The sequence below is a fragment of the Aquila chrysaetos genome, chromosome 3 (genome assembly GCF_900496995.4).
Source record: "Aquila chrysaetos chrysaetos chromosome 3, bAquChr1.4, whole genome shotgun sequence".
Lineage (NCBI taxonomy): Eukaryota > Metazoa > Chordata > Aves > Accipitriformes > Accipitridae > Aquila > Aquila chrysaetos.
Window position 1 is genome coordinate 23,277,765 of NC_044006.1, and position 25,664 is coordinate 23,303,428.

The window sequence follows — 25,664 nt, forward strand, 5'->3', positions numbered from 1 at the left end:
AAGTGGTTTTTTTCCCCAGAATTTCCAACTTTAACTTTCATATCTTTGTACATATAACTCTGTGTGAGCATGTATCTACCTATATAAAATCCACTAATTCTGATGTTTTAGTTAACTAAGTAAATGTGAATATTCTGGTGTATTTCAGGTGTTTGGAGGCAGGGTTGCTAATACACTTACCCTTAGGATGTAAATACTTCAAGAGAATAAAATCTAGGTGATTGTATTATTCATGTCTCAATGGGTGGGGAGAAGGTTGAGCGTTTGGTTTACCTCCCTGTTCACCAAAGAGCAGAAATGAGGCAGTTGTGAGACTCAGGCTGGTACAGTCAAAGGAATAATCTCTTCAAAGTTGAACAGGAAAGGATTGCCTATCAGAGACACAGATCCTTTGGTTTCATTCACTACTAGTCATTCCCTACTTAGTTCTATAAATGCAGAGAGGACTACTGCTGAAAAAATTCTTGATGTTGACCCATACAATGCCTTCATTTGAAAGTGGCCTTCTCAGCATTGCTCTCCAAGTCACTGTCTTAAGAGTTCTATGTAAGCCATCTAGAAATAATCAGGTGACTCATTCATTTTGATGTGGCTGTGGGTTTTGTGGTCATATACAGGGAGAAACAGAGTGTACTTGGACATATCCCTGCAGGCAATTTTGCAGACATTGCTTTGATAGGGACCAGCTCTTACTGGACTGTTTTCTTAGGTTTATTCTAATTTAGCCTAGTGAAAAAAGGCATAGAATAACCACAAGTTTTGTATCGGGTAGACATAGAATTATGTCTGGTTTTTTTCTTCTTGGTGGGTATTGGTGACATCACTTAAATGTGTCTCTGCATGCTATCCATTTTGTATGAAGTGTTCAGAACTGCAGCAGAAATTGTACTTTAAAAAAGGAGAAGGAAATTAAATGTGTGAGATTAGACTGATATAATTTTGAGAGTTTGGTTTATGCAGACAAAACTCCAGGAAATTCAAAGCTTAGACTGAGCTGTAGTCCATCAATCAAACTGTTGTGAAAGAATAATGCTAGTAATCATAAAAACACAAAAGATGTGAGATATAAGAAGACTGCAGGTCTTACTGATCCTGACCTGTAACTGTATTCTAAATGAATGTTTTTGTATTTAATTTCCTGAAGAAAGTATTAAGGGTGATGAATAGGGGAGGAAAATATTTCATGGAAGTTTAGTTAATTGATGGGGCATCTTTTAAAGCCAAAATAGTTCAACACCCTACAGATTTGACTACTCTCAAAAGCTGAATGGTGTAATTACATATTGTATTCTACAATGTCTCATTTTAATCTTGTACTGTTGTTTGTAAAAATATATACAATTACTTTTAAAGGAGAACTTATAAAAGCGGTCTTTTTATTTCTGTGAAATCAGTGAAATACTTCAGTTGTTTTTGACAGTCATGGGGACTAGAAGCTAATATACTGATATACTACAGTGTTAGTACGTATGTGCACCCAAGTCACAGTATGGCTAATTGCCAGCTTAAAAGCAGGTAGTTTGCAAACCTAATTATGTTCTTGGTGAGGAACAAAGTATCTTTCATTCCTTATGAAACTCTGAAAGAAAAAGATTAAGATCAAATGTAATGAACTCAGTCACTTTGTATTTGAAAGAGAGAAAGATTCTGGATTGAATCGTTGTTGCCTTGAAAGGGATTATATTTTTTCTGATATGTCAATTGATCTCTGGGTTAAGCAAGCCACAGGAGCTGATGTTATAAAATTCCAAAGAAGCTTAAAAAAATGCTTCAAAACAAGAAGGTATTTTTGGGAAACTTTTTTACTACCATCAGTCAAACAAATCTTAATAACATTTTAGGTGTCGTATTCGGTATTTCATTTATAATGCTCTTCTGAATATATTCTATGTTAAGCATAACACTGTTCAGTTCTACAATTAAAGCATATAGGGAAGGTTGCAATTGGTAGACCAGTTAAGAAAGAAAACTTTAGCCTCCGACCTTGATGTGTCATTTGGTAACAGCCTGGAGAAATTGCTTAATTCTTGTGATCGGGAGTGTTGTGAAGGAGACTTGTGTACCAGCATGCTCCAGAAAAGTTTAGGATTCAAAGTATGTCTTTATTTAATGAATGTTACATAATTTTCCATGCAGTTAGCAAACTTGATTGTATCAGTTTAACTCTCATTATGAGCCGCTCCAAACAGAATAGGAGAGGAGGTAATTATTAAATGGAGAAAAAGAGGAAATTTAATAAATATTCATAATGTATGTGAAATTTTGTTTTTATCCTAATCTATTATTTTTAACTACCTTCCACATTGTTCTTTTCCTGATAGTCTATTTCTTTTTTTTGTCTCACTTTCTGTGTAGGACTGGCTCATCATATCTGTAATCTCCTAATAGAAACCGTAGCTCTGTACTTGGAGGCAGATGATAAAAGCAGCTCCAAGACAGAAAATGCACTGCTTCTGTCCTTGCTTGACATTTTGCACTGCATGCTGATGTATACAGCAAACATTGTGCGCCAGACATTACAGGTATGGAATTTATTTGATGGGGTCATCACCATCTTAAACAATTTTTTAGATAACTTTCTGTTATCCTAAATAATGAAATGCCCACTATTCTGGTTTTATTGATTTTTTTTTTAGTGTGGTGCAAAGAGAAAAGCACGTATTTTTCAACTTCATGTTACTGTCTCATATAGTTACCTGGCTAGACTATATATACTAGCCTCACTGTGTGCTGGAAACACAGATCCCAGTTGACTGTTTTATTTCTGTATTCCATAAGTGGCTTAATTCAACATTTGCTTGATGATAGTTCAAAGCATTTTTCTTCCATTCATTTTAGAAGAAGAAAGATTATTCCATAAAAAACATCATCTTTTTATTATAAATCACATGTGATTACTATACACGAAGAGCATATGTAACCTTTGCATGTGCACCGACAAAAGCATTTCCTCTCTTATGCTGCTCAATTTGCCTTCCAAGTTCCTGTTTGAACCACTGCAAATCACAGCATTGGTAGGACTTCCTCCTCCAATGAAGACGTTCTCCTCCTTGCTCCTGTGCTCACTTAACCAAACGAAAATCCTCAGGTATTACACTTGGATGATGGTTCTAGGATTGAGCTTTAAATGAAACAGAATACAAAATGATTTTTAAATGTGTTCTTTAGACAAAATGTTTACATTTTCCTCTAGCAGCTCAACTGTATAGGGTCATGGTCCAAAGCTGGTGCAAGATAATGAAGTTAAATAAAAAATCTTGCAAGCAGACCCTTCTGGTGTCTTGGGGCAGGAATGGGTCATGATGGCAGTGTGTTTTGATGAGGGGGTATGACAATGGTCAGAATTACAAGTAGTAATAGATCTTATCACAGACTTTGGTCACTTGAAGATTTTATTATTCCTATTTCAAAAATTATTTAAATTATTGTAATATGTTATGAATATTTCAGGATACAAAGTGAGTCAGAAGGGCAAAATTGGACATTATTGCTGAGAATCCTAACTTTTCGGTCACCTTGATTTTCTTGTTTTGAGTTGCACTTAAAATTGTTCCTGACAAAGGAAAAAAAAATAGTTGAACTGTAATGTTAAAATAGGCACATTGTGTTGAAAGAGAACACAAATACATAAAACATTTATGGCTTTAGAGATATCTTTTGCGTATACAGGTTATAGCATTTTGCTGAAGAAATGTCACATAGGTCAGTATATTCAGCCTGTGCAGAATGGCCATGACAGCATGAGTCCCTTTTGCTTTGTGCTTATTGTTACAGACACAGGGAGCATAAGTGCTCATTGGGAGCCCAGGAATACTTAACTAGAAAAGAGTGTATAAGTCTCCTTCAAACTTTGACTAACTAATGGACCCAATTTGTTTCTCATAGCTGAACAGTCACCAAGGTTGCTTTTTTTTTTTCTTCTCATGTCATTAAGGCACAGAAGTCTGGCGCAGGAGGGGACACACAGGCTGCTGAAGACCTTCTGCTTATCAATAAACCCCTGATGGACCTAATTAGCCTGCTTATTCAACTGGTGAGAATTTGCTTGTTTGTAAGCCTTTTGGAATGTTGCTGAAGTTAGAATTATTCAACTGAATTCAAGATCTTAGAGCTCTGTTTGCTAGTTCTCCATTGTTTATGAGCTCCCACCTAGTACAAAGGAAAGACTCTAACAAATTTTAAGAAATTGCAGGTCACAGTGACTTGCAGGTTACCAGTGATGTCAAAGTCTGTCCCAAGCATAGAAGTGGGACGAGGGGCAGGCTGCAGATTCTCAATTCAGATACATATGTACAGCCAAATTTTAGCGCTTTAGAATGGACTAGTGATCACTGCATAGGGAAAGGATGTTATTCAAAATGTGAAACAACAAGTACTGCTACCATTAGAAAATTCAGTAAATCTAAAATTAGTTTGCAGCGAGTGATGCCTTTTAATATTATTTTGTTGGGTTTGAGCCTTCTGAGTTTTTCTCAAGGGGTTAGTTTTATTTTAACATGAACCTGAGGGATTTCTGAGTGGGAATGGTCCCTGGTGATCTGTTAACATCTTTGAAGTCTGTCTGTCTGAAGTCAGTCTTTTCCAGGGTTTACTAGGTGTCACAGCGCTGCGTTGAGATCTCCACAGAGTGCTGTATTGTGGCCCTGACGCATCCCATCAGCTCAACCTCCATCATATTGTGCAAGAGATTTGTATTGGCTCTGTGTGTAATAGCTTGTAGTAGAGGAATGCTTCTTGAGCCAGACAGGGTTTTTAGAGGCTGCCTCAGCCTTTTATTCAACATAAACCCATAAAAATGGCATGTGAGAATTTCCCTGTGACATATCACACTATCCTTTCCAGGTTATTTCACTTAGAGGCATTTCAGATTCGCTGTGTTCTTTTCTAGACTCAAATTGTTTTTGTTTTTCATTTAAATATAGGTTTTCAGATGTATTGTGGTATGAATACCTGTGGTCCTTTTACTGTCTTTAGCACTGTCTCTCATCTTCTATTTTGGGGAAGAGTGTGATTCCTTTTTTATTGATTTTTGGCATTATACTTCTTGCAAAGTCCTCTTTTGATGGATTTATTTTAACCAGCTATTGACAAAGACTTTTTGGAAATGTTCACTGAATGATCTAAACCAAAGTGACTGAATTTCAACTATATAATATTTCATCTTTATAAATTCTTTTAATTTATTTTCTATTAATTTTTTTAAATCACTATATACGATAAATAGTAAGACATGAAGAGATGCAAATGTTCCTTTAAAGTGAAACTAGTCATAAATTTAAATTCCATTAACTCTCTAAAGAACAGAAAATTAGAGGCCAGGCTTTACTCAGCCTGTACCACCTGGAAGTCTTTTATAAGTTTTTAATTAAAGGATAGGATAATTGTATAGTTAGCGTGTACTGATTAGATTCTGACTTGCCCTTGTATTTCAGGAGCATGGCTGCAAATTACCGCTAGGTTTTGCTTTGTTCTGTATTTCTACAGATTCTGGTTTGTTTAAAATGCTTATTTAAAATCTGCTGATTTTAACATATGGGTAAAGAGTAAAGACCATTAGTGCTGCTTCTTTTGTTGTTTGGTTTTGCATTTTGTTAAAGATTTTGTAAAAGTGAGGGATTTTCTCTTCTAATGTGTGTGGTGTTCTTTACATACATGTGCTTGATTGGATATGTGAAAGTCATTTCAGCAAGGTTTGTTAAATTTTATATCCTTTGTTCATTGCTGCATTAAACATTTCCTGTTAAGGTTGGAAGAGTTTGAAAATGGAATAATAATTTTAACATTTAGGATCCACTTGTTTAAAATGTTTTATGCTCTAATCTCTTTAAATAGGACTAGATTCTTTGTGAACTCTAGTGGGTGTCTCAAGATGTATACGCTCCCTGCCCTTCAAGAAGACTCAGGCCTGCCTAAGCTTAAGTTCTGTGGAGCTGCCAACAGTAGTTCTTGGTATTCATTGAGCTGTGTGGCTACAAAATCCTTTACTACTGTTTGGAGGCATTCAGTTCTTTGTGAACTTTCTTTTCTGGAGATAATGGAGGTTGTAAATTCTGAACTAACCACCACTTTAAGATACTGAGTCAGAAGTTTTTTCTCTGGTTTGCTATTTCTACCTATCTTACCGTATTTATAGTTTCTTATGTCACTTTGAATAATTGCTTTGCCTCATTGATATATATATCCCTCAAGTAGATGATTGTTCCATGCCCAATTGACTAGTCTGTTTGTTTTCCTCAAGTTCTACATGCTTATCTCTCTTAATAATCCCTCAAAAATCAATGTGAGTTAAACTTGAAAATGTCAAAAAGTTAGAATCAATGTTTCCCTTCTGTAATGGTGATTTAGTCTATCACTTAGGGCATAGCACAGCAAATACAGGAAACCTGGATTGCATGTAAATGAAACTTCAGAGTTTTTAAGAACGTGGAAGAGGAAATAATTACAAATCCTGTCATGCAGGAAACGCTGCAAATATGGAGAATTCAGTATTTAATCCCATGATCAGTCTGCCCTTAATTGATCAATAAAAGGAAAATAAATTGAGCATTTAGTTTTCTGCTTGGCAGCTTTGTGTTTAAAAGTTAATTACACTTAGCTTTTTTGTGTAATGTTTCTCCGCTTGAACATAAATGTAATTTGATTATTATACTGCAACTTGCAGCAATTATAGAAGACCTAAAATACCTTCTACTTTTTGATGTACATTATACTGAAAAAAATATTAATGTTTACTTGCTTTTGAAATCACTTCAGTGTGGCTTTTCAGAAACTTTTCAGAAACTCTCAGTAACCCTGGCAGTACCTATAAAAAGGAGTTTTACTTCTCTGTAGATCCTGGATTTAGATCCTAGGTGTAGATCTTCCAGTCTTTTCTGCAGCCTACCAGATTGCTGGGAGAGAACTTTTCTTGTCTTCTGGTGGTAAGCTTCTTCATTATAGTATTACTAGTAAAATTTGCAGTTGATTACCGTGCTCTGTATATTACTGTTGAAAGACCAGTTAATCATGGGCAAACCTGAAGAAGACAAATAGGAAGCCTCAGTGCACATGGATGAATGAGATGACCTATTCTGGGACTTTCTGTCTCTACATTGCTCTGGCTGTAAGGCTGTGCCCTGACTTTGGTTTCAGAACACATGAAGGTATTTGCCACTGAATAATGAAAATGACTGCAGAAGAATGATAACCCTATAGACTGCAGAATTTTATTTCACATTTCTTAGGAATACAGACAGTTCTGTGGTCAGAGTGGAAAGACATATGTTTATTTCCTGTATTGTATAATGTATTGCTGTTACTGTATTTGAAATGTTACCTACAAATTATATTTGAAGAATTCTCTTCTAGAGGGCTACCCTAAAAAAACAAACAAACTAAACCACAAAAAAAACCCAAACAAAAGCGCACCAGAGGAAATAAGAGTATATTGTCACAAGCACAGAATTTCAGAATGGGGATTTAGTTTCTCAGCAATTAGACTAGATTGAAATGAACTGAAAATATATTGTTTTTTAAAATATTTTCCCTTAGGTAGGATGATTTTGCCCTAAGCCAAAATATAATATTTTATTTTTTCAATTAAAACTGTGCATATTTACTAATAAGACTAGCATAATAAAGTTGGGAGATTTAATAATGATGTTTTGCTTTTACATTTTGTTTAATGTTTGCAAAATCATCTTCCCTATAGTTCCCAATGGTGTATCGTTTACAGCACATTCTGTAATCACATTACTGATCTAATGAACATCTATCTCTTATTGTAATAAACTCTCTTTGTGTATAACCTCATTAATGTACTGAAATAGTGTCCCCTCTGGGTAATCCAGACAGTTTCATTGTAGCTCTAAAATTAGATGCTGTAGCAACTCCAACAGTGTGAAAACTGCCACTTCAGCTCAGATGATCACACGTTTCTTGCAATGGTTTGCAATTCAGGAACACACTGCAACTCGGTTCAAAATGAAGGCATTTTTGACAACAGACTGCAGAAATATAAATATGTAATAACAAGAAACTTCCTGCTCTTAACCACATTAACCTTAAAATACACAGAGCAGGTTCCATCTAGAAAGGAAGAGAAGTAGAATTTTATGTTATGAGTCTGTTTACAGGAAGTTATAACACGGCCATAAAAATTAAGTAAAAAGTAATACACAATCTTCACTGCACAAAAGTCGTGTCACAAGGCATTATTTTAGAATTTTGAACTGAAAAATAAATCTACAGTTCTGAGTTAGAGAATGGCAAAAATTATTACTTTATCTGTTCAGTAATTTATTTTAAGGTGCTGGATTTTCTTCAAGCTGTGCACTAGCCCAGAATATTAACAGCTGCAAGGAGAAGGACTACTAACGTTCCTACCTTGCTGAAGGGCTAAATCCATAATCCCCTCTAAGACTGATAAAGCAAAAAGAAACGAAAGGCCACTAGAGTTTTTTCATGTAATTATGAAATATTAAGGGGCAGATATTTTCTTAAAGTGTTAGAACTCTAGTTTTTCATGGGTTTCTCCTCCCCTGAAAGAACAAAAACTTAAGGAGCTGCTGTCATGAAAAACTATAAATGCATTTCAAAGACTTGAAATATACTTCTTCATATCAAATGGAATTGTTATGATTAGAAAAACAATCAGAACATTGTTCCAGCTGATTAAGAGATGAACCATCCAGCTATATTCATTGCTTAGCAACATGAATCAAGCTTTGCTGTTTTTATTTGACATGCGATACTATTTACTTGAAAGCTGAATTTTCATTCCTTGGTTTTCTGTATTTACAGATATTTACTATATTTTCAGTCATTGCTTTTGTTCATACCAATAATTTTCTTCAGATCCCCTACTCTTCATAACCAGTACTAACACTGACTGGCAGCTAGTGTTAAATTTCAGGTTACCAACTTACGACTTTTGACATCTAAATCACTACTTGTCAGTAGTGAAACAGAAAAATGGTGAGAGTTATAGAAAAATGCTGATGTGGACATACTTAAATAGGGACATTGCTGAGAGTTCTTCTTCCACCTTAATCATTGATGGATTAGACTGTAGGCCAATGATTCTCATCCCCTCCAGAGTAAATATGGTCTTTCCTATCCCCAGCTTGTTTTCTTATTCATCCAAGACCTATGCTGTTATTGTTTCACCCTGCAATTTTCCAGGATGACAGCAACTTGCCCCCCAAACTCTAGATAACACTGAAGATCAAAGGGTCTCTGGTGAAGCAGAGTAGCAGAAGAGCCTGAAGTACAACAGGGGATGAAGGACTTCATTGGCATTTGTGACTGAATAGGATGATGTCATGGCTGGCAAGTACCATGAACTCTGGAGTGGTTCCACCACCTATACTGGTGGCTAGGTTTGGAGGATGGTTGCCAAAAGATTGGTATCCTGTGAAGAGTGAGCCTATCTGATGCCAAGACATTGGACGGAGAGCTTCAGGATCTTCCTTTCTCTTGTTGGGTGACAAAGAACAGCAGCAACAGTGAGAAAAGGTTGGGCATGCCAGCAGGAGATAAGCAAAGCCATTGGCCCTCTTCACCTAGAGCTAAATGTTCCACTGTCTTGCTTAACTGGGGACTCCTGCTGAAGACAACCTACCTTGGGAATAACACTTATTTGCTTCCTTGAAAGCCACGTACCCTCCTGGTGTCAGGAAGTACTGCCAAGGACATGGTGCTTTCTGTATTTCTTCATGCGAGGTTGCTGTAGGGGCAGTCCTTTACAGAAACTGACACCTTTCTGCTCCTCTGGTATTTAGTGAATATCTCAGAAAAAGACCTTGGGAACAGTCTCATTTCCAAGTATGGCTGTTGTGATTACTGATCATACACGGGGTTTTGTGCTTATGGAGCCCAGGGAACTAGCCTCCACTGCAATGCCAGGGCAAGGACGTGTCTGTCCAAATGTTCACTGTTGTTTTTTATTTTGTATTTTTGGTTAGCCAACAAACAACGTTTGAAAATTGAATATAGTTCTTGTTGTGTGATTTTCTTCAGAGTGGTTGATACACCTGTCTACACTAATCTAGTAAGAAGCTGTAAGTTGAAGTACTGCTTTTGAAAGGGATGAGAGAGATATGTTTAAGTAGTTTAATTCTTCCTTCCTTTATCTAATAGCCTTTTTTTTTTTTTTTTTTCAGTGAAGGAAATACAAGTTGGCTCAAAGCCCCCAGTGAGATCACTGGATTTTTTTTTTTTTTAACTTGATAAGGATTGAAGATATAAATGGAGCTATAAACTTGTTACTATTTATAGCTTTTCCTCCTTTTTAGCCTTGCTATTTATGTTGATGATGTTATTAGATAATTATGGATGTTGGAAAGGAAACAATCAAATAGGTGGTGTTTAGATTGGAATGAAGAAAAACCATGCAGCAAAACTGTGGAAGAAATAGCTGCTGTGGTCCTGTCACTTGCATAGCATTAGGTCAAATGGAATGTGATATGTCTTGGGGCTATGTATTCAGAGCTTACATCTCAGTTCAGTCTTTTTTAAACAGCCAGCTCTACGAAACTAATGGAAAACAGGATTGTATTTGCATGCAGATCCCTGTGGAATTGCTGCTCGAATATCTGAGGAGTATGTGTCTGATGATATGTTCACAGATTGCTTTAAAGTAACTGGATGGGTTTTCCTTAAAATGAAAAAACTTGGGAAGTTCATACTGCAGGTTAAATAAGTAATCATTATTGAAATGGTTGGGCGTATTATATAAATGCTTGGACAGATAATAAAAATTGTTTCCTTTTTATTGCCAGTAAGGATAGTCTGTTAACTGTACTTTAATTTAGCTTCTTGGTATTTAAATAGTACTTTTGGAATTAAAAAACTGAGTAGGAGTGATGAGGTGTTCTTACACTTCTATACCTTATTGGTTAAGACTACCACTGGTATCTTTTGTTCAGTTCATAGATTGTAAGGCGAGAAAAGGCTATTGTAATTGTTTAGTCTAGGATCTTATATAACACAAGACATAGGACTTTCCTAAATTAATTCCTCATTGTAGAAAAGGGTTTTGTTATTTTTTAAGAAAAAAAATATTTTTGTGATTTATAAATTGCCTGTTATGGAGAATCTGTCTCAGTTCTAAGAAAGTTGTTTCAGCGGTTAATCACTCTTATTAAAGAAAGAAAGAAAAAAGGAAATCAAAGTATTATTTTCCTTTTAATCTGAATTCCTTTATCTAAAGTTTTGAGCTATCATCTCTTACTGGTCCTTTTTCAGGTAAAGGAATTAACCTATCCTCAGCCTGCTCTTTCTCAGATGTAGCCAAGAGAATATGATCAAGTACCCTTTAACCCTCCCTTTGATAAGCTATAGACATTGAATTCCTTCAGTCCTTTGCTGTTTTGTTTTCTAATCTGTCATCCTCTTGCCTGTTCCAAAGAAACCTCTATGATTTTTTTCACTAGCTTTCGTGAACTGTCTGTGCTAAAACTAGGCATTGCATTCCTGTTGTCATTCTAACAGTGCCAAATACAAGTATAATAGAATATCTCTACTCGTGTTTCCAGATTGTACTTTCAAGAAAGATATAAATCATTTTGATAGTGGTGTCATACTATCAGAAGCTCGTTTAAAGATGATTATTAGCCATGCTGCCAAATCTTTTCCATAATTTTGCTTCCCGGGAAAGAGTTTTTCCATCCCATTGGTAGGGCCTGCTCCAGGGTCTGCTCTTCAAAGGAGTGCAGAAAAGCTGGAATTCAGGAAAAATATTTAAAATCTACAAAACATATCTCCTAATGTGACTACTTAAAATCCATTCAATAGCTAGATAGCCTGTACTCTGCCTCAACCAGAAGCCATAGACTTGATTTAGAAATAATTAGATGAAGTTTTATGGTGTGCATTATGTAGAAGATTAGACATCATGGCTATAATGATACTTTCTGCTATTACTACTTCTATTTAAAGCAAAATATACTCTCTGAATAACAAAGTTGGGAGCAACATTTTCAGTGCTTTTATGATGTCGCTATAGATAGGCTATTTGATAGAATCATAGCAGAGACATTGTTATATTGCTGCTTAAGAACAGATATATTTTAATTATATTTTCATCACTTTATTAAGCTTAGTTTAATGGAATTTTGAGTCAATCAACTAGAAATGATTCTTTCCTGGCACAAAGCAAATGTTAATACTCTTCCAAATCCCCAGTGATATGCATTTTTTCTGAAATTGGAATTTGACTTTCGTTTGTTTGGGTTTTGTTCATTTTTAGCTTCCCAGTGAAGATACTGAAATATTTGTGAGTGCCTCACAGTGCTTATCATTGCTCGTTCAGCTGTATGGAGGGAACGGTCAGGAGAGTATGTCTCCAGAAAACATGGACAGTTTTGCTGAAGTACTGAAGTCCAAAAAAGATACACAACAACTGAAGCTTTTGTTGAGAATTGTAAAGAGACTGGTGAGTCGGCTTCTAAACATTTTAAAAGTCCATGTGTTTCTTTAGTATCACTGGATAATTTTTTGGCAGGTCTTTTCCTCTTAAAGTAAAAAAGAGTATAAAAGAATTTTGAAAACAAAGTATGTGAAGTTAAATTTCATGTCTTTAAATTTCAGTTAATTTCTCTGGAGAACATAGCCTTCTACACTTAAAACCTTACAAAATGATTGTTGGATTTCTCCTATTTCAGTTAAGCATTCAGTTATTTAAATAACTCATGTTATTTATATATTTGTTTAGTACTTCAGCTTTATGAAGTATTGGAACAATATTCTTAATGCCTTCTGAAATAACTAACCTTGTAGTGTTAAATAGCTGTTCAGAAACACAGTGCTTGATTTCACGGTAAATAAAATGCCATTTTGTACTCAAAACAGGTTTGGGCATAGACTGTTGACTTCTCATTCTCACCAAGCGATAGGGACCACTTCTGCTGGAGTGGTTGTACTGTAGAATGCCAATCAGTGGGAGTCGTGCAGGGACTTAGTCTGGTGATATTATTGACAGGTGGCAGTTTCAGTTCTGACATGCTCCGACATGGTGGCATGAGAGCAGCGTTATGTCTTTCAAGTAGCTTAGGTGGAAAACCTTCTGTATCAGTAATATTGTCTCGGATAATACGAAGTTTTTTATCTTTAAGCGTCTTGCTAAGAAGTTTGCCTGCATTGTCACCTTGTGTTGGTTGATTGCTTCACCCTTTACTCTCCAAGACCCAGAGTTTTCAATTAAAAGAGGGTAACTTCCCCAGTGTAAGAGGCAGAAGACACTTGAATTTTGCAAGTGCAGTGCTGTCTACTAGGGTAAGGCTATAATCAATGGCAGCAGGAGTTAAGAGGAAGTAACTCTTTTGTATAGCTCTCAGAGCTGTTCCTATCCTCTTTCTCCTGCCTACTGTATTTACATCACAGGAAAGTAAACACCATACCCTTTTTCCCAGTTATTCTCAGTCCTATCTTTCCCTAAAAGAAGCACAAATACACAAAATTAAAATTGATATGATGTTTAAAATTCATAATTTTGCTCATTCTTGACATCATCTCAGTTTTCACTCCTTTATCTTCTCATGCGCTTCCTGAAAACAGAATTCTAGCAAAGATTTTTTTAAAGACACTTCCTATTGATTTTTGCTTGTACCTGTGCTTTTCTTTCTGTGTAATTGTTGTGCTGTGTAGAACTGGCTTTTGCTTCTCCCCAAAAGCAGTGAGAGATAAGAGGCAACAGTGTGAGGAAAGGAAAGAGAAATGAGGCTGCAATATACATATCCAGCTTATTTAATTTTAGCATTAGCTACAGACTTGTTTCCTTTCCCTCCACTTTGAAGACTATGGTTCAAAAGTTGACCCAGTGTGCAGGATATTTAACACAGAAACTTCTGTTGACTATCTTAAGAGAACAAAGCTATGCTATCACCTTTTGAATCTTGCAAGTTCCTGTACTTTTAGATCTCTCCTTCGTATACCAGTGATACTGGTACTTAGGCATAGATTTTCTGTAATTATTTTAATGAGATCATAGGATTTCTTTTGAAAGCAGGGTTCATAGATAATTTGACAGATTATTTAATAAATCTTACATTATTTCTCGAAATCTTAAAAAGTCCTGTTCAAAGGAGATGATTATCTTGTCAAAATTGTCATAATCAGAAAAGACATTGAAATATAATCATATATATTTAAGAAGGATTCAGCCCACATCAGCTGTTCATGCTGAATTTTGAAGCCTAGAGCAGTGTTTTTCTTTTTTTAATATCTGAGCAATATTATAATAGAGGGATCATTAAATGCACCAATTTCCATTCTTGCCAATCAGTGCTTGTACAGAGAATCTTTCCAATCTGTGGTTACATTAACTTTGTTGCGTAAGCAATACCTGTGCCTGTAACAAGACAGGAATGTACAAAAAGAATTCAATGTGTTTATGCTATAGATGCCTTTATAGCATGTATTTCTGGAAATAAGGAAAAGGCACAGCAGTGTGACTAGTTAGTTTTGTCCAAGTGTTTCATATGACTCCAGTGAGCCAATGCAGACAGATGTCTTGATTTCAGTCTTCAGTTTAAGGCATGTCAGAGAATTGTTGATGTACAAGATGACCTTACCTTGATGAAGTGGAAACTTATATCTATGTCTTGTTTTAATTTAATAGTATTCATTCATTAAGTTTTATCTCCAGTGGGTGGAGGGGCTTTTTGGACAAAGTTGGAGGTTTGTTTTGAGTTTCTTTTTTTTTTAAATGGTCATTGTCAACTTCGACCAGCAAATTGACTGCAGGGCAATATAAACTTCTTGCAACACTTTCTTCACTGTTTTTTGCCCTACAATTTTGTTGTATTCATTTATTAAACAGAAATAAAGATATAGGCCAGACTGGGGCGGGGGGGGGGGGGGGGGGGGATCTTTGTACAGACTTATTAATGGAATCGCCATGAACAGCCCTTTTTACAGGCTTTATTTTGCTGTTAAAAGAAATCATTAGGAGTGAAAACCAGAAAAAATATGCTTTGAGCTAACTTTTGTAACTGTGTAAGGATCATTTAAAAGCTTTAAAGAGGCAGCATTGACGGTCGTCTTTCTGTTTTTTTATAATCACCTCTTAGCTCTGAAAGCTTTTGGCTCTGTCAAGCCCAGGTTAACTAGTCTTTTTCAAGAATATTCTCTCACTGGCATTGATATAATGGACAGAAACTAAATAAAATTACTGAATCAAAGAAACAGGGTTTGGTTTGGGGTGGGGGGTGGTGGTGGTTTTTTTCCCCTTCAGCCCTTTTATTAACTCTCTTGTTCTGGTTGTTTCATCTTGGGTTAGACAATACTGCTATTCGGATATTCTTCATCTTTTTTAGCAGCATTTGTGTAACCAATCAGTGACGTCAGGAGAGTGATCTTGTCCCATTTTGGGGTTCTGGAAGCTTCTCCTACCACTCTTCATGGAAATCACTATCTTATCACTTCATCTATTCTGGGAAGATATAGTGCGTCTTATTACAGCCCATTAAATCATCTAGATTGAAGTATTTCTTTATGAAGTGGAAGAAATTTTCATTTGGGAAGCAAATAGTTCAATTTTTGCCTGCTTTACTGAGAAGTTTTTCATTTCTCTTTTTCCCCAGAGGAAAGAAATCTACCTGCCATCTCAATTTATCATCTAGTATGTAATGTAAAGGCAAGTGATTATCACCAAAATTTTTATAGAGCTAGCCCATATCTTTCCACTGGACACATAATCACTGTGGGGTTACAGCTGGGTACTCACAAATAAAATGTTTCAGCTTTCAAATCAAGAGGAGACTCTTTTTTATTCCATATAGTAATAAGGAAAAATTCCTCTGAGAAAAATGAGTAAGCATCAGCCTTTAACAGGCAATTCTACACTCACTGTGGAGAGTGAACTTTTGTTCTGTGACTTTTACCTTAAGTACTTGTCAGAAAGTATATGTGAATTCTACCTAAGTCACACTTTTTTTCTTCTGATAGTCTTTCTAGAACCTCATTTTTCACTAGTTTGCTTATCATAACTGTCAAAAAGTTGTTCATCCTTTATTTGTGATCAACCAAGACATTTAGGATGTCATCTGCATGTCATATACCCTGTGGGGATACATATAAGGATTTCTCAAATTGTATTAGGCTGCATAGTAAAGATGTTAAGGGTAGAATGACAATACTTGAGCTGTGGCAAAGGTCCATAACTTTCATTAATTTCATTGCAGGACTACTGAACACTAATTTGCTTTCCCTGCCAGTTTGGGCCACAGCAGTGGCATCACTGTGTACCTGCAAGCAGATTTTACTACCCTGTTTCCAATGAACCAAAGCCTGGGGAACCACTGGTCACTATGGCTGAAATACCATTCAGGTCATGTGTCCCTAAGGATTTCTGTCATGTAGATTAGTAATTATATCATCCTGAGTTTTATACAGAGATGTGCTGAGTTCATATCTCTTGAATTGACAGCTGTGTGTTTGTATATTAAAATATATGTATATATTTTTACTGTGATAGTTCCCAGATTAGGTCCTCATTATATTAATCATTGATCATACATTATGGGGAAAGACATTTAGAGCTTGAAGAGATATACAGTCCAAGTAGCACAAATGTTTGATTTAGGGTAGCAGTTCTGCAATCCGTCTGTAAGTCAAAATCCTTGCTGGAGATTTGCTCCTCAATAGATTCCCACAAGTACATCTACAGGGAGCTTCCCTCAAAGAAGGTGAAGCAAAATCCCAAGAGATTTTCTGACAGCATCCCTTTTACGGCTTCAGCTCCAAGAATTCAGAGCCACAAGGAGGTGCTTGTGCAGCAATTCCCAGCAGAGTCTGTTTTCCCAGAGTCTTACAAAGCTGTGGGAAGCAGTTGGCATATCTCCTGCTGCAAGAGCACAGCACTCAAATAGTCTGAATTAGCTGGAGAAAAACTTCTTGTGCATCTTCCTCCTAATCTGAATCTTTTAAGTGTGCCTTTAATTAATTTCATTAATTACTAAGGTAATCCATAGTAGTCCATTGCTCAAAGAAATAATTTTATAACAGGGATGCTTGTTAGACTGTGAATACAATACTCACTTGTGGGTTGCTGACATGTATAGGTATACTCACTGTAAATGCACAGTTGTTATATGTGTTTTCCTTAAATTACGCATCTTTTTAAAATCAGGATGACTCTTACATGAACAATTTCTATCCTTCATAAGTGTTAATCTTTTATTTTCAAGTTGTTACCAAGCCTGCATCCCTTTTTTATAGACCATCTTTTGTTGGCTTCAGTCTAATAGAATAATGTCCTCAGGTAGGATGGACCATTTCATTAGACACAGACAACTTAAGATCCCCCAAGAAGAAAAAACTAATCAGCATTAAGATACATCATGCAGATCATAAACAGGATGGGTTTCTCAAAATGCTTTGAAGCAAATACATGGGAAGGATGACGCCTCTTCACCCTTGCCACCGTGTGGGGAAGCTCCCTCTGTTTGCACACTTGGACAGGCCTTTGGTTTAGGGTTTGAATGCAGTTGGAGAGAGTCTCTGGAGATGAGAGATGGGGAGGTTTCCAGCGCCCGCTGTTGCTTGCCAGCCTTCCGCCATGGCACTTCCAGGCCCTGCCATACCCTGGCAGATGGAAAGAAAGTGGGCTGGGGGAATTGCCCCGTCCCCAGGGGCGAGGGGAGCAACTCTCCTCCTACTCTTCCTCCATTTCTGGGTTTTAATCTAGTCACAAAGTAAGTTTTTTAAGTATAGCCTTCTGAATTTTGCATATGGTGTGATTGAAATACAATCTAATGGCACTCCTTTTTATAAAAAAAGTTACAATGTCCCTGATGAATATTAAGTCAGCAGGGATATTTGTGAGTTGGAGTTGCTAGGGCAGGCCATTGCTATTGGTCAAGAAGCAATATATTGAGTTTACAGTGAAGAGTTAAGAAAAACTGACTTAAATTACTCAGAAGATGAATGCAGCTAATCACAACTACTCTAATACAATTTGAACAATTATTTAAATAGAGCTAGTATAGTGTAATTTAAAGAAATTCAGCATTTGGTGGGCATAGTGCTCCTGTGGCACAACCCCTTTGCTGTACTTTGTTGTTTACTGAACAGAGAATTGAGCCAATACTGATTAATTTTCCTGAGTAATTTGGATTTTTTTTTTTTTTTTTTTAAATCTCACTAAGGCTGTATTTTGATCTTTGTGTTCAGTTTGTAATTTCATATGGGCTCTACCAAATTCTCATGGAAATGAAATATTGTACTTTCATCATTTAGACCCTGATGGAAGATTTTTTTTTTTTTTTTAAGCTTAGTAAAGCATTTTCAGTAGCACTTAGAAGGAAAACATTTAGTCAATGAAAGTGTAATTTTTGAATAGTCAAAACTTAATAATATTCTCAGTTTTTTCTCAGACATTCTACAAGCAATACCAAGTCCTAAAATATGGCTTTAGTTTATAATAAGAATAACATAGCTTTTCAAAAAGCACTTTTTTTAAAGTACTGTATGAAAATGTTATTTGTATGTCTGGTAGTACTTACAATGTCCAGATGTGAGAGGGATACTGTAGCTGATAATCATTTGAGATCCCATGGCATTCTTTATAGTAGTATACATGGTTAATTTTAACTTGACTCATTACATTCTATTTATTGAAATCCCGGACACAAATTTTCACTGTATAGGTCTGATAAGAATTTTCATTTTTAATCTGAAATGGCTAGATACTGTTTCACCTTAGAGGCATGTTTATGCCCTGTGTGCCTGGCTTATGTATCTTGTGAAGGGCTAAATTCAGGCTCATTTACACTTTGTGTAACTCATGGAGTGTTTTCAGGATGCTGAGTAGTAGTACAATATGTTAACACTGTCCTTGACTTTCTCTTTCTTTGAGATTTGCACTCTATGGTTTCTACTGGAAGAGAGGGAAGAGTATTTTGGTATTTAGATTTACACGCTTGGTTACAGCACTGAAAGAATTTTAATACGCCTTTTCTGTTTCTGATTAGCCTTTCTTTTCATTTACCTCTTTGAATTTTACAATATCCTCCTTTCAGTTGGCAAAAATTCTCAAGCGCATCATTCTGAAGTTATATACTGATGGGTTTTTTCCAGTATATCCTTCTGTCTTACGAAATGAAACAGAACAAGTATCCATGGGTAAGTCTCAGTCACAGATATGTAGTCCCTGGAATTCTTATTTTCCCCTATCTTGTCGCTTTTGATCCTGTCCAGAAGTTCTGTGGCTGATACCAGATTGCAGAAAACTTTGCTATTTTTTGACCCAAAGCACTAGATGGTACAGGAATGCTCTGCTTATTTCTTCTCATAGAAAAGGCAAATATTTAAATCTCTATAAGATTGTCCAGGCTTATAGGATCACTTATTTCTGGCTGTGTCAGAATCTTCTTCTGCTGTGTAAATTTTGTACTTCTCTGACTACACTTGCTGTAATTCACTTTGTTGGTGTGGTTTGTATCCCTGTGTACGTATAACCATAAACACAGTGTATTTTCTTTTTGTATGTGACTTCAGGTAGTCTTAACTCAAAGTGTCAAGAAATTCTTAACAACTGTGAGAATTAAAATTTTATTTTAATTGGATCTAAGCTGAGATTTGTTTTTTTTAGCTGATCACTGGAGTCCACAAGCTTGTTCTGTTCAAAATACTAGGCTTCATATAACCTGTGGTAAAATCAGAACATTAAGTAGTGATATATTAAGTCAGATGGTGAGGAATTTTTTATGCAATTAACTTACCATTTTGGGGGTTATATAGGAGTTTGTATAGCTTGGAAGCTTTCGGTTAAGGAAATATTTACTGGAATTTCGAATTTTTTATGTGATTTAGGTCCCACCTTTTTGCAGCTGGTGATAGGTCTGGAATATCCATGGTTATCTTAATCCAGAGGTGCAGTTTTGTTTTACACATTTACACATCTGCAATGACTAATTTGCTGTCAGTGTTTTACTGTAACTGTGAAGCGCTTTCTCTGTATCAGAGAGCATGCTATCCTTTGTCTGGTATTTCCACCACATAGACAAACACCTACTTTGCTAGCAAATCATATATTGAATTCTCCCACTCCCAACCCAAAAGTTAAAACAGAGGCCTATTTGAATGGCTTTCCTTCATTTTTCTTTAGTGTTTGTTTGAAGCTGACAACTTTCTCATATATAGCTGGATGGCTCCTACTTTTGCTGCTTTCTGGTTTGTTCTAGTAGCTTTATGTTTAAAATTACTCACCTACCCTCATAAGCTACTGTCATGTTTAATGTTTGCAAAATATTTTATGGTCCTCAGATAAGGAGTAGTAAATATCAACAACAATTTCTTAAGAGGATCTATCAACACCAATTAAATAGGATTAAATTATTAAAAATAGTTTCTCAGCTTGAATGTTAATACCAGGTTGCACATATTTTCAGGTTCGGTAGCATTAATGGGAGCATATGAGCAGTAGTTGCTGCTTTCATCAGTGTTATAACTGAATTGCATTAGTGCCTGTAGACCAGGATCTCATTGTGGTAATCTCAATGCAAGCACAGTAAAAAGTCATTTCTTGCTCCAGAGAACAATCCAGCTTGTTTCCTGTATTCAAAATAAGATCAAGGAATTGCCTGAAAGTGACTCTCCCTAATAGGAAATAATTTGACACAAAGATGACCATCCTGGATAAAACAGATCCTTCGGCAATGTTCAGTTCTGTGCAAGCAGGAATGGGAATTTAGCTAGTCACTCCTGATTATTAACACAAAATTATCTTCATTTCATTCCAAATTTAAATTCTTATGGTCACGGGAGTGTTTAAAAATCTATAGTCTTCATATGAGGCCATTACCAGAAAGTAAAAGACCTTTGAAAGATTTTCGTTGCCCATGTTAAAGATGAGATACAGGTACGCATAGAAACCAGGTTTACTGTGACTTTTTGCAAACTCATATTGCAAACTCTTCAACAAAACCTCCCTTTTTTATGACATCTATTCTCTTAAACTCGGTCTCCTTGCTGACAAGTTTACTGAGGGTGAAATAGACAGTTACATTTCAGTGTGTAAGTAAAATTTTAACTACCATGTACCAGGAGTAAATCTAATGTAGGAATTAAGATTCCCTACTGGAAAGAAGTGGTCCTTCCTTTGACTTCAAAATCACCTACTACTGGACAGTTAGAGTAAAAAGTCTTGACATACCCTCTTCATTAATCCTCGGTGCTCCCTTATTTTCCTTGCCAATGTTTCTACCTGTTGATTTTTGAATATGTTTCAATTTCTGCACTTTAATACGGCATCTGACAAACATTAGCTGTGTTTCACTTTGTCTGGATTTTTACCCTCTTCATCTTATAAGGCTGGCGTGCTGCTGAGAAGCTGGTGTTTTCAAAAATCTTGCTGTGAGCAAATCTGCAGGTCACACAGAGCTCAATTTAATAGCCAGTGTATGGCTGCAGATAAACAGGGTATATAGTTGAGTGCTTAAAGGGGTATATTGTAGAGGGAGACAGTCCGTGGCCCACAAGCTGTGAGTATGTGGGACTGAGGCACATGGATTAGGCAAAGGAGACAAATAGACTGATAGGGCATTTCAGATACGGGTTGTGTGTCGGATGGAAATTGTGAGTAAAAATATGACATAGATATGACGAAAGTATGCTGGTTGTGATGATGATACCAAGCAATATGACCATTTGAAGCAAAAGAAAGGCAGTGTCTAAGGAGTTAGAGATTGTTGGAAAGAGCAAGGATTAAAATTATTTTAGAATTACTGGTGAAAACATACATACAATCAAAGAAAACAAAACTTTTAAAGTTTTTCCCTGGATCTCTCATGTATCTAATGGTTGGTTGAAGTATTCATTAACAATAAGTGCATACTTTTAAAGTTCCCCAACCCAACAAAGGGCCCATGCCCTGGCAATGATAACCATATCTGAGCTTTATGAACGTGGTACTGCACAATTTCAGATGACTCCGTGATTCATGTAAGCGGTCTGAAACAAGGTTATGTTTAAAAATAGCATTTGTGTGCATTAAGGTTAGGCTTTCAGTAGATTTCTACAGTAACTGACACCCCTCCCCAAGTTCAAACAGTGGTTCAATCTGGTGTCTTCAGTGATGAAACCTCCACGCTTTAAATTATGAAGACTCTACTAGTTAAACATTTATAAAATGCCCAGTGCTGTCACTTATTTAAACTATTAAAACATAATGTTTTTATATGAACATCATTACAAATTTATAACAAATGTAATTTGTGGTGATGCAGTGATCTATGGGCTGTGAATTACTGTCCTTAACTTCACACAGCAGATGCTTTCTCTGGGATGCAATGCCTAGTTGATGAGTTCATATGATGCAGCATAAGAATATCTCATAATTTGCATACCAGCTCTACTCTGCTTATAGAGCTTGCTTTTTTAGACCGTTCAAGGGGCATTTTAAGAGCAATGAAATTGACATGCAATCCTCAGTCTTGTCAAAAGCAGATGATTACTTAAATCCTTTAGTAGCAATAAAAGCGTACTTCTTCCAGAGATATGTAGTGTTCATTTAGAAATGGATCAACAGATGCATGTAATTTTATAGTCTCGAATAGCTCCAATGATTTAAAATTCATTTTTTAAGGAAATATGCTGGTGTACTTAATTGCAAGAGAACTGTTGTAGAGCATAACCCCAGTATAAGTTGAAAAGTCAAAATGGTATGTTCCATAGTGCATAGTATTGTACCTTGTGGATGAAAATCTGATCTTTGTGCTGTAAATCCTTGTTAATTGCCATTAATAGACTTACTGCATATTAGAATAACATCAGAAAAAGATAATTTATATAAAAACCTGCCCCTATCTGTGCTAAACAAAATGTGTGTATAAAAATCTGCCATGTATACATGACGTGAGGTATGTATATGTGATGTGAGGTATGTATGCTAAACAGTGGAGTCCACCAGACTAATAATTTAAACCAATTACATTATTTGTAACTGCAATTTACTATTGTCCCATTTTGTCACTGAAAAAAAGAAGAAAGAATCGAGGTAGAATACCTTGTGCTCATTCTGACTGAATGCTTCCTTTGTGGCTTTTCATGCAAGAGGCCAGTGGTTCCAGGGAAGCGCTGGCGCAGGGCTCTCTGCGTGTCCCCCAGGCAGGGGTTTTCCCCGCAGTGGGCCTGGGGAGATGGAAAGGCAGGATTTCCCAAGGGAGCTAAGCCCAGTGCTGCTGGTCCTGGGTGCTGGAGCAGAAAAGCTCTGCAGAGCTTACTGGTAAAGCAGCATTTATTCAGCCCTAAAATTTTAACTAAGACCCCTCAGTGAGTAGCTGTGTGTTACTTATTCTCATTAGAGCAGAAGTCTACACAAAGCAGATCAGTTAAAAACAAAACCACGTTAATCTTCTACAATTGAGCAATTCCCATGGAAATGAGTATATGAACACATCTTCATACTGCTACTTTTCTTCAAAGTACTACCAGTACTTAAATACTATAAAAGGTAATTTTTAGCATACGTGATAAAATAACAAGTTTACATAAAGCATAAAAGGATTTTTTTTTTAAAAAGATCAGGGCCCTCTTTTGTCATTTTAAACTGTTAGTACAGTTTATATATTTGCAATATAAAAGGGGGTATATTCACAAAATGGCACACAATATTTATTTTCAAAGTCCATAACTATAAGATGGCTAAGAGTAATTTCTGCCCCATATATCAGTCAGTTATGTGTGGCCCTGGCTCTGCTAATATAGCAATATTTCTTTTGGTTTGGTGAGGAAAATTCTTATTGCTGAAAAGCAAATTACAGCTGTCATTGAAAGACTTAAATAATATGCCCTCAGGATTGCTCAAGTGGACTGTTGCTCCACTGAGGAGCTCTGATGACATCAGAGAGATGCTCATGCAATTTATTCATGTAATTGTAGTTCCAAGATGGAATATATATTACATTTTGAAGGTGATGTTCTTCAATAACGAATGATTTTATAGACTCTTCTAGTCTCTGTATCACCTTCACCATTCTATTTGTTAGGATCCTTTTCTTGATATGTCTTTTATTCTACATTTCCACCTCTACTTACGTGTTTTTGCTTCTTCGCTCAGTTCCCTAACCACATGCTCCTGATTTTTTCTTGAAACTTACTTTTTTTCTTTTAAATGAAGCTGAAAGCTTTGTGGGAATTGATGTTGAAATCTGGAGGAGCAAGAATGTTAAAATGCCTACTCTCATCTTACATTTTGACCACTGCAGGTTTCAACAAGATCCTCTTACTCTTCTTGCAGCTTCATACTTCAATTTTGCATAACTATTTATGATCTAAAGAGTACATAATTACATTAGCATACTGTTATGTGCTTGTGTGTGTACACCTATTAGGCTTATCTACTGTTCTGTAATCCTTTAAAATTTTCTCATTAAATTATAACTTCTCTTATTTTTTAACATTTCCATCTACATAATGGCAGAAAGTTTTTAAAATGGCTAGGATTTGAAATACCTTAATTTTCCAAATTTAGTTGCAGAGTTTCCAAAGGAAATCTAATTTCCTGAAAGTACTAATTACTTACTCCTGAATATCAGGCCTATAAAAAGTTTCTCTGATTTGGCATCCCAAATGCCAAAGCGGACCTGATGCCGCGCTTGCAGTACACAAAGTATGTATGTCTGGTCTAGGGGCCACCACATAATGCAAGCATCACCTTCGTGTCTTAAGTTGTACCTTTTGTACTAGTACAAATGATTTCAGACTGAACAAATGTTTCCTAATGCCAGCTGTAGAACAAAGGACAGAAGAGAAGGGAAACTTGTTGCCTGTATTTAATTATATATTTCCAGGTGTAAGAAAGACCAGCCCTTAAATTCAGTGATGGTGCTGGAGTTGCACATTTTGGCTTTTGGTTCACCAGGACAACAATCCTGAAGAAAACTTTAGGGAAACAGGTTCTATATTTCTTACATAATTAATATATTGCTAGATCTAATGCTTGAAATATTGAGATGTCTTATGAGAGAGTTGTCACAGCTTTCATATAAAACTAGAAAAGTCAAATAAAGAAAACTATAGTATTTTCTGCCACTCAAATGGCTTGCAAAGCTCATTATTTTCATATTATTTTCCTGACATTAATCTTTTCACTAAAAGCATGTGGTTGAAAATAGAGGGATAATTAGCATTAGCCCATTTATGAGAAACTGCTAGTGACAGAAGCTTATTTATTGTTGTATACAATTAAAACATGATGCGAACACATGAGAATTTACATTAAAACAAGATTCCGGCTTGTCAGCAGTTTCCTTTGTTCAGCTGTGTGTTTATTAGGCTACAGTTGCTCACCTACTTTTATATGAGTTTATAATAATAGTAGCAATGTCTTCATTATTGGAGATGTTTAAACCAGCTTGATTACACAATATAAAATTTAAAAATATATCTGACATAATCTTTGTTAAAGAACTAGATCTGGAAGTAAGATTATATACCAACAACAACAACAAAAAAAAGACCTTCTTGTCTCATCTCTTTATTGTTTTGGGGTGGTGGTGGTTTTTTTTTTTTTAGTCCTTGCAGTAAGTGTTGTTTATGCATAGCACCTAAGGCGATTTATGCAAATCATTTTGCTGTTTTATTTGGACAACTTCAGTGCATCTACAAATAAACAACTTGAGACCTGTCAGAAAAAAAAGCACATGCATTTTTTTTTTTCCTAATTCTGTCATTATACAAAG

General features: G+C 35.9%; 1 protein-coding gene across 2 annotated transcripts in view; it reads left to right on the forward strand.

Moving 5' to 3' along the window:
• The window catches only part of ULK4 (unc-51 like kinase 4), a 264,773-nt gene that overhangs the window by 196,848 nt on the left and 42,261 nt on the right, over positions 1-25,664 (forward strand). For both annotated transcript variants that reach the window (XM_041122173.1, XM_030007779.2), the window contains 3 exons: positions 2,356-2,522; positions 3,935-4,033; positions 12,230-12,415. In XM_041122173.1, coding sequence (XP_040978107.1) covers positions 2,356-2,522; positions 3,935-4,033; positions 12,230-12,415 — 452 coding nt within the window. The remainder of the gene's footprint in view (positions 1-2,355; positions 2,523-3,934; positions 4,034-12,229; positions 12,416-25,664) is intronic.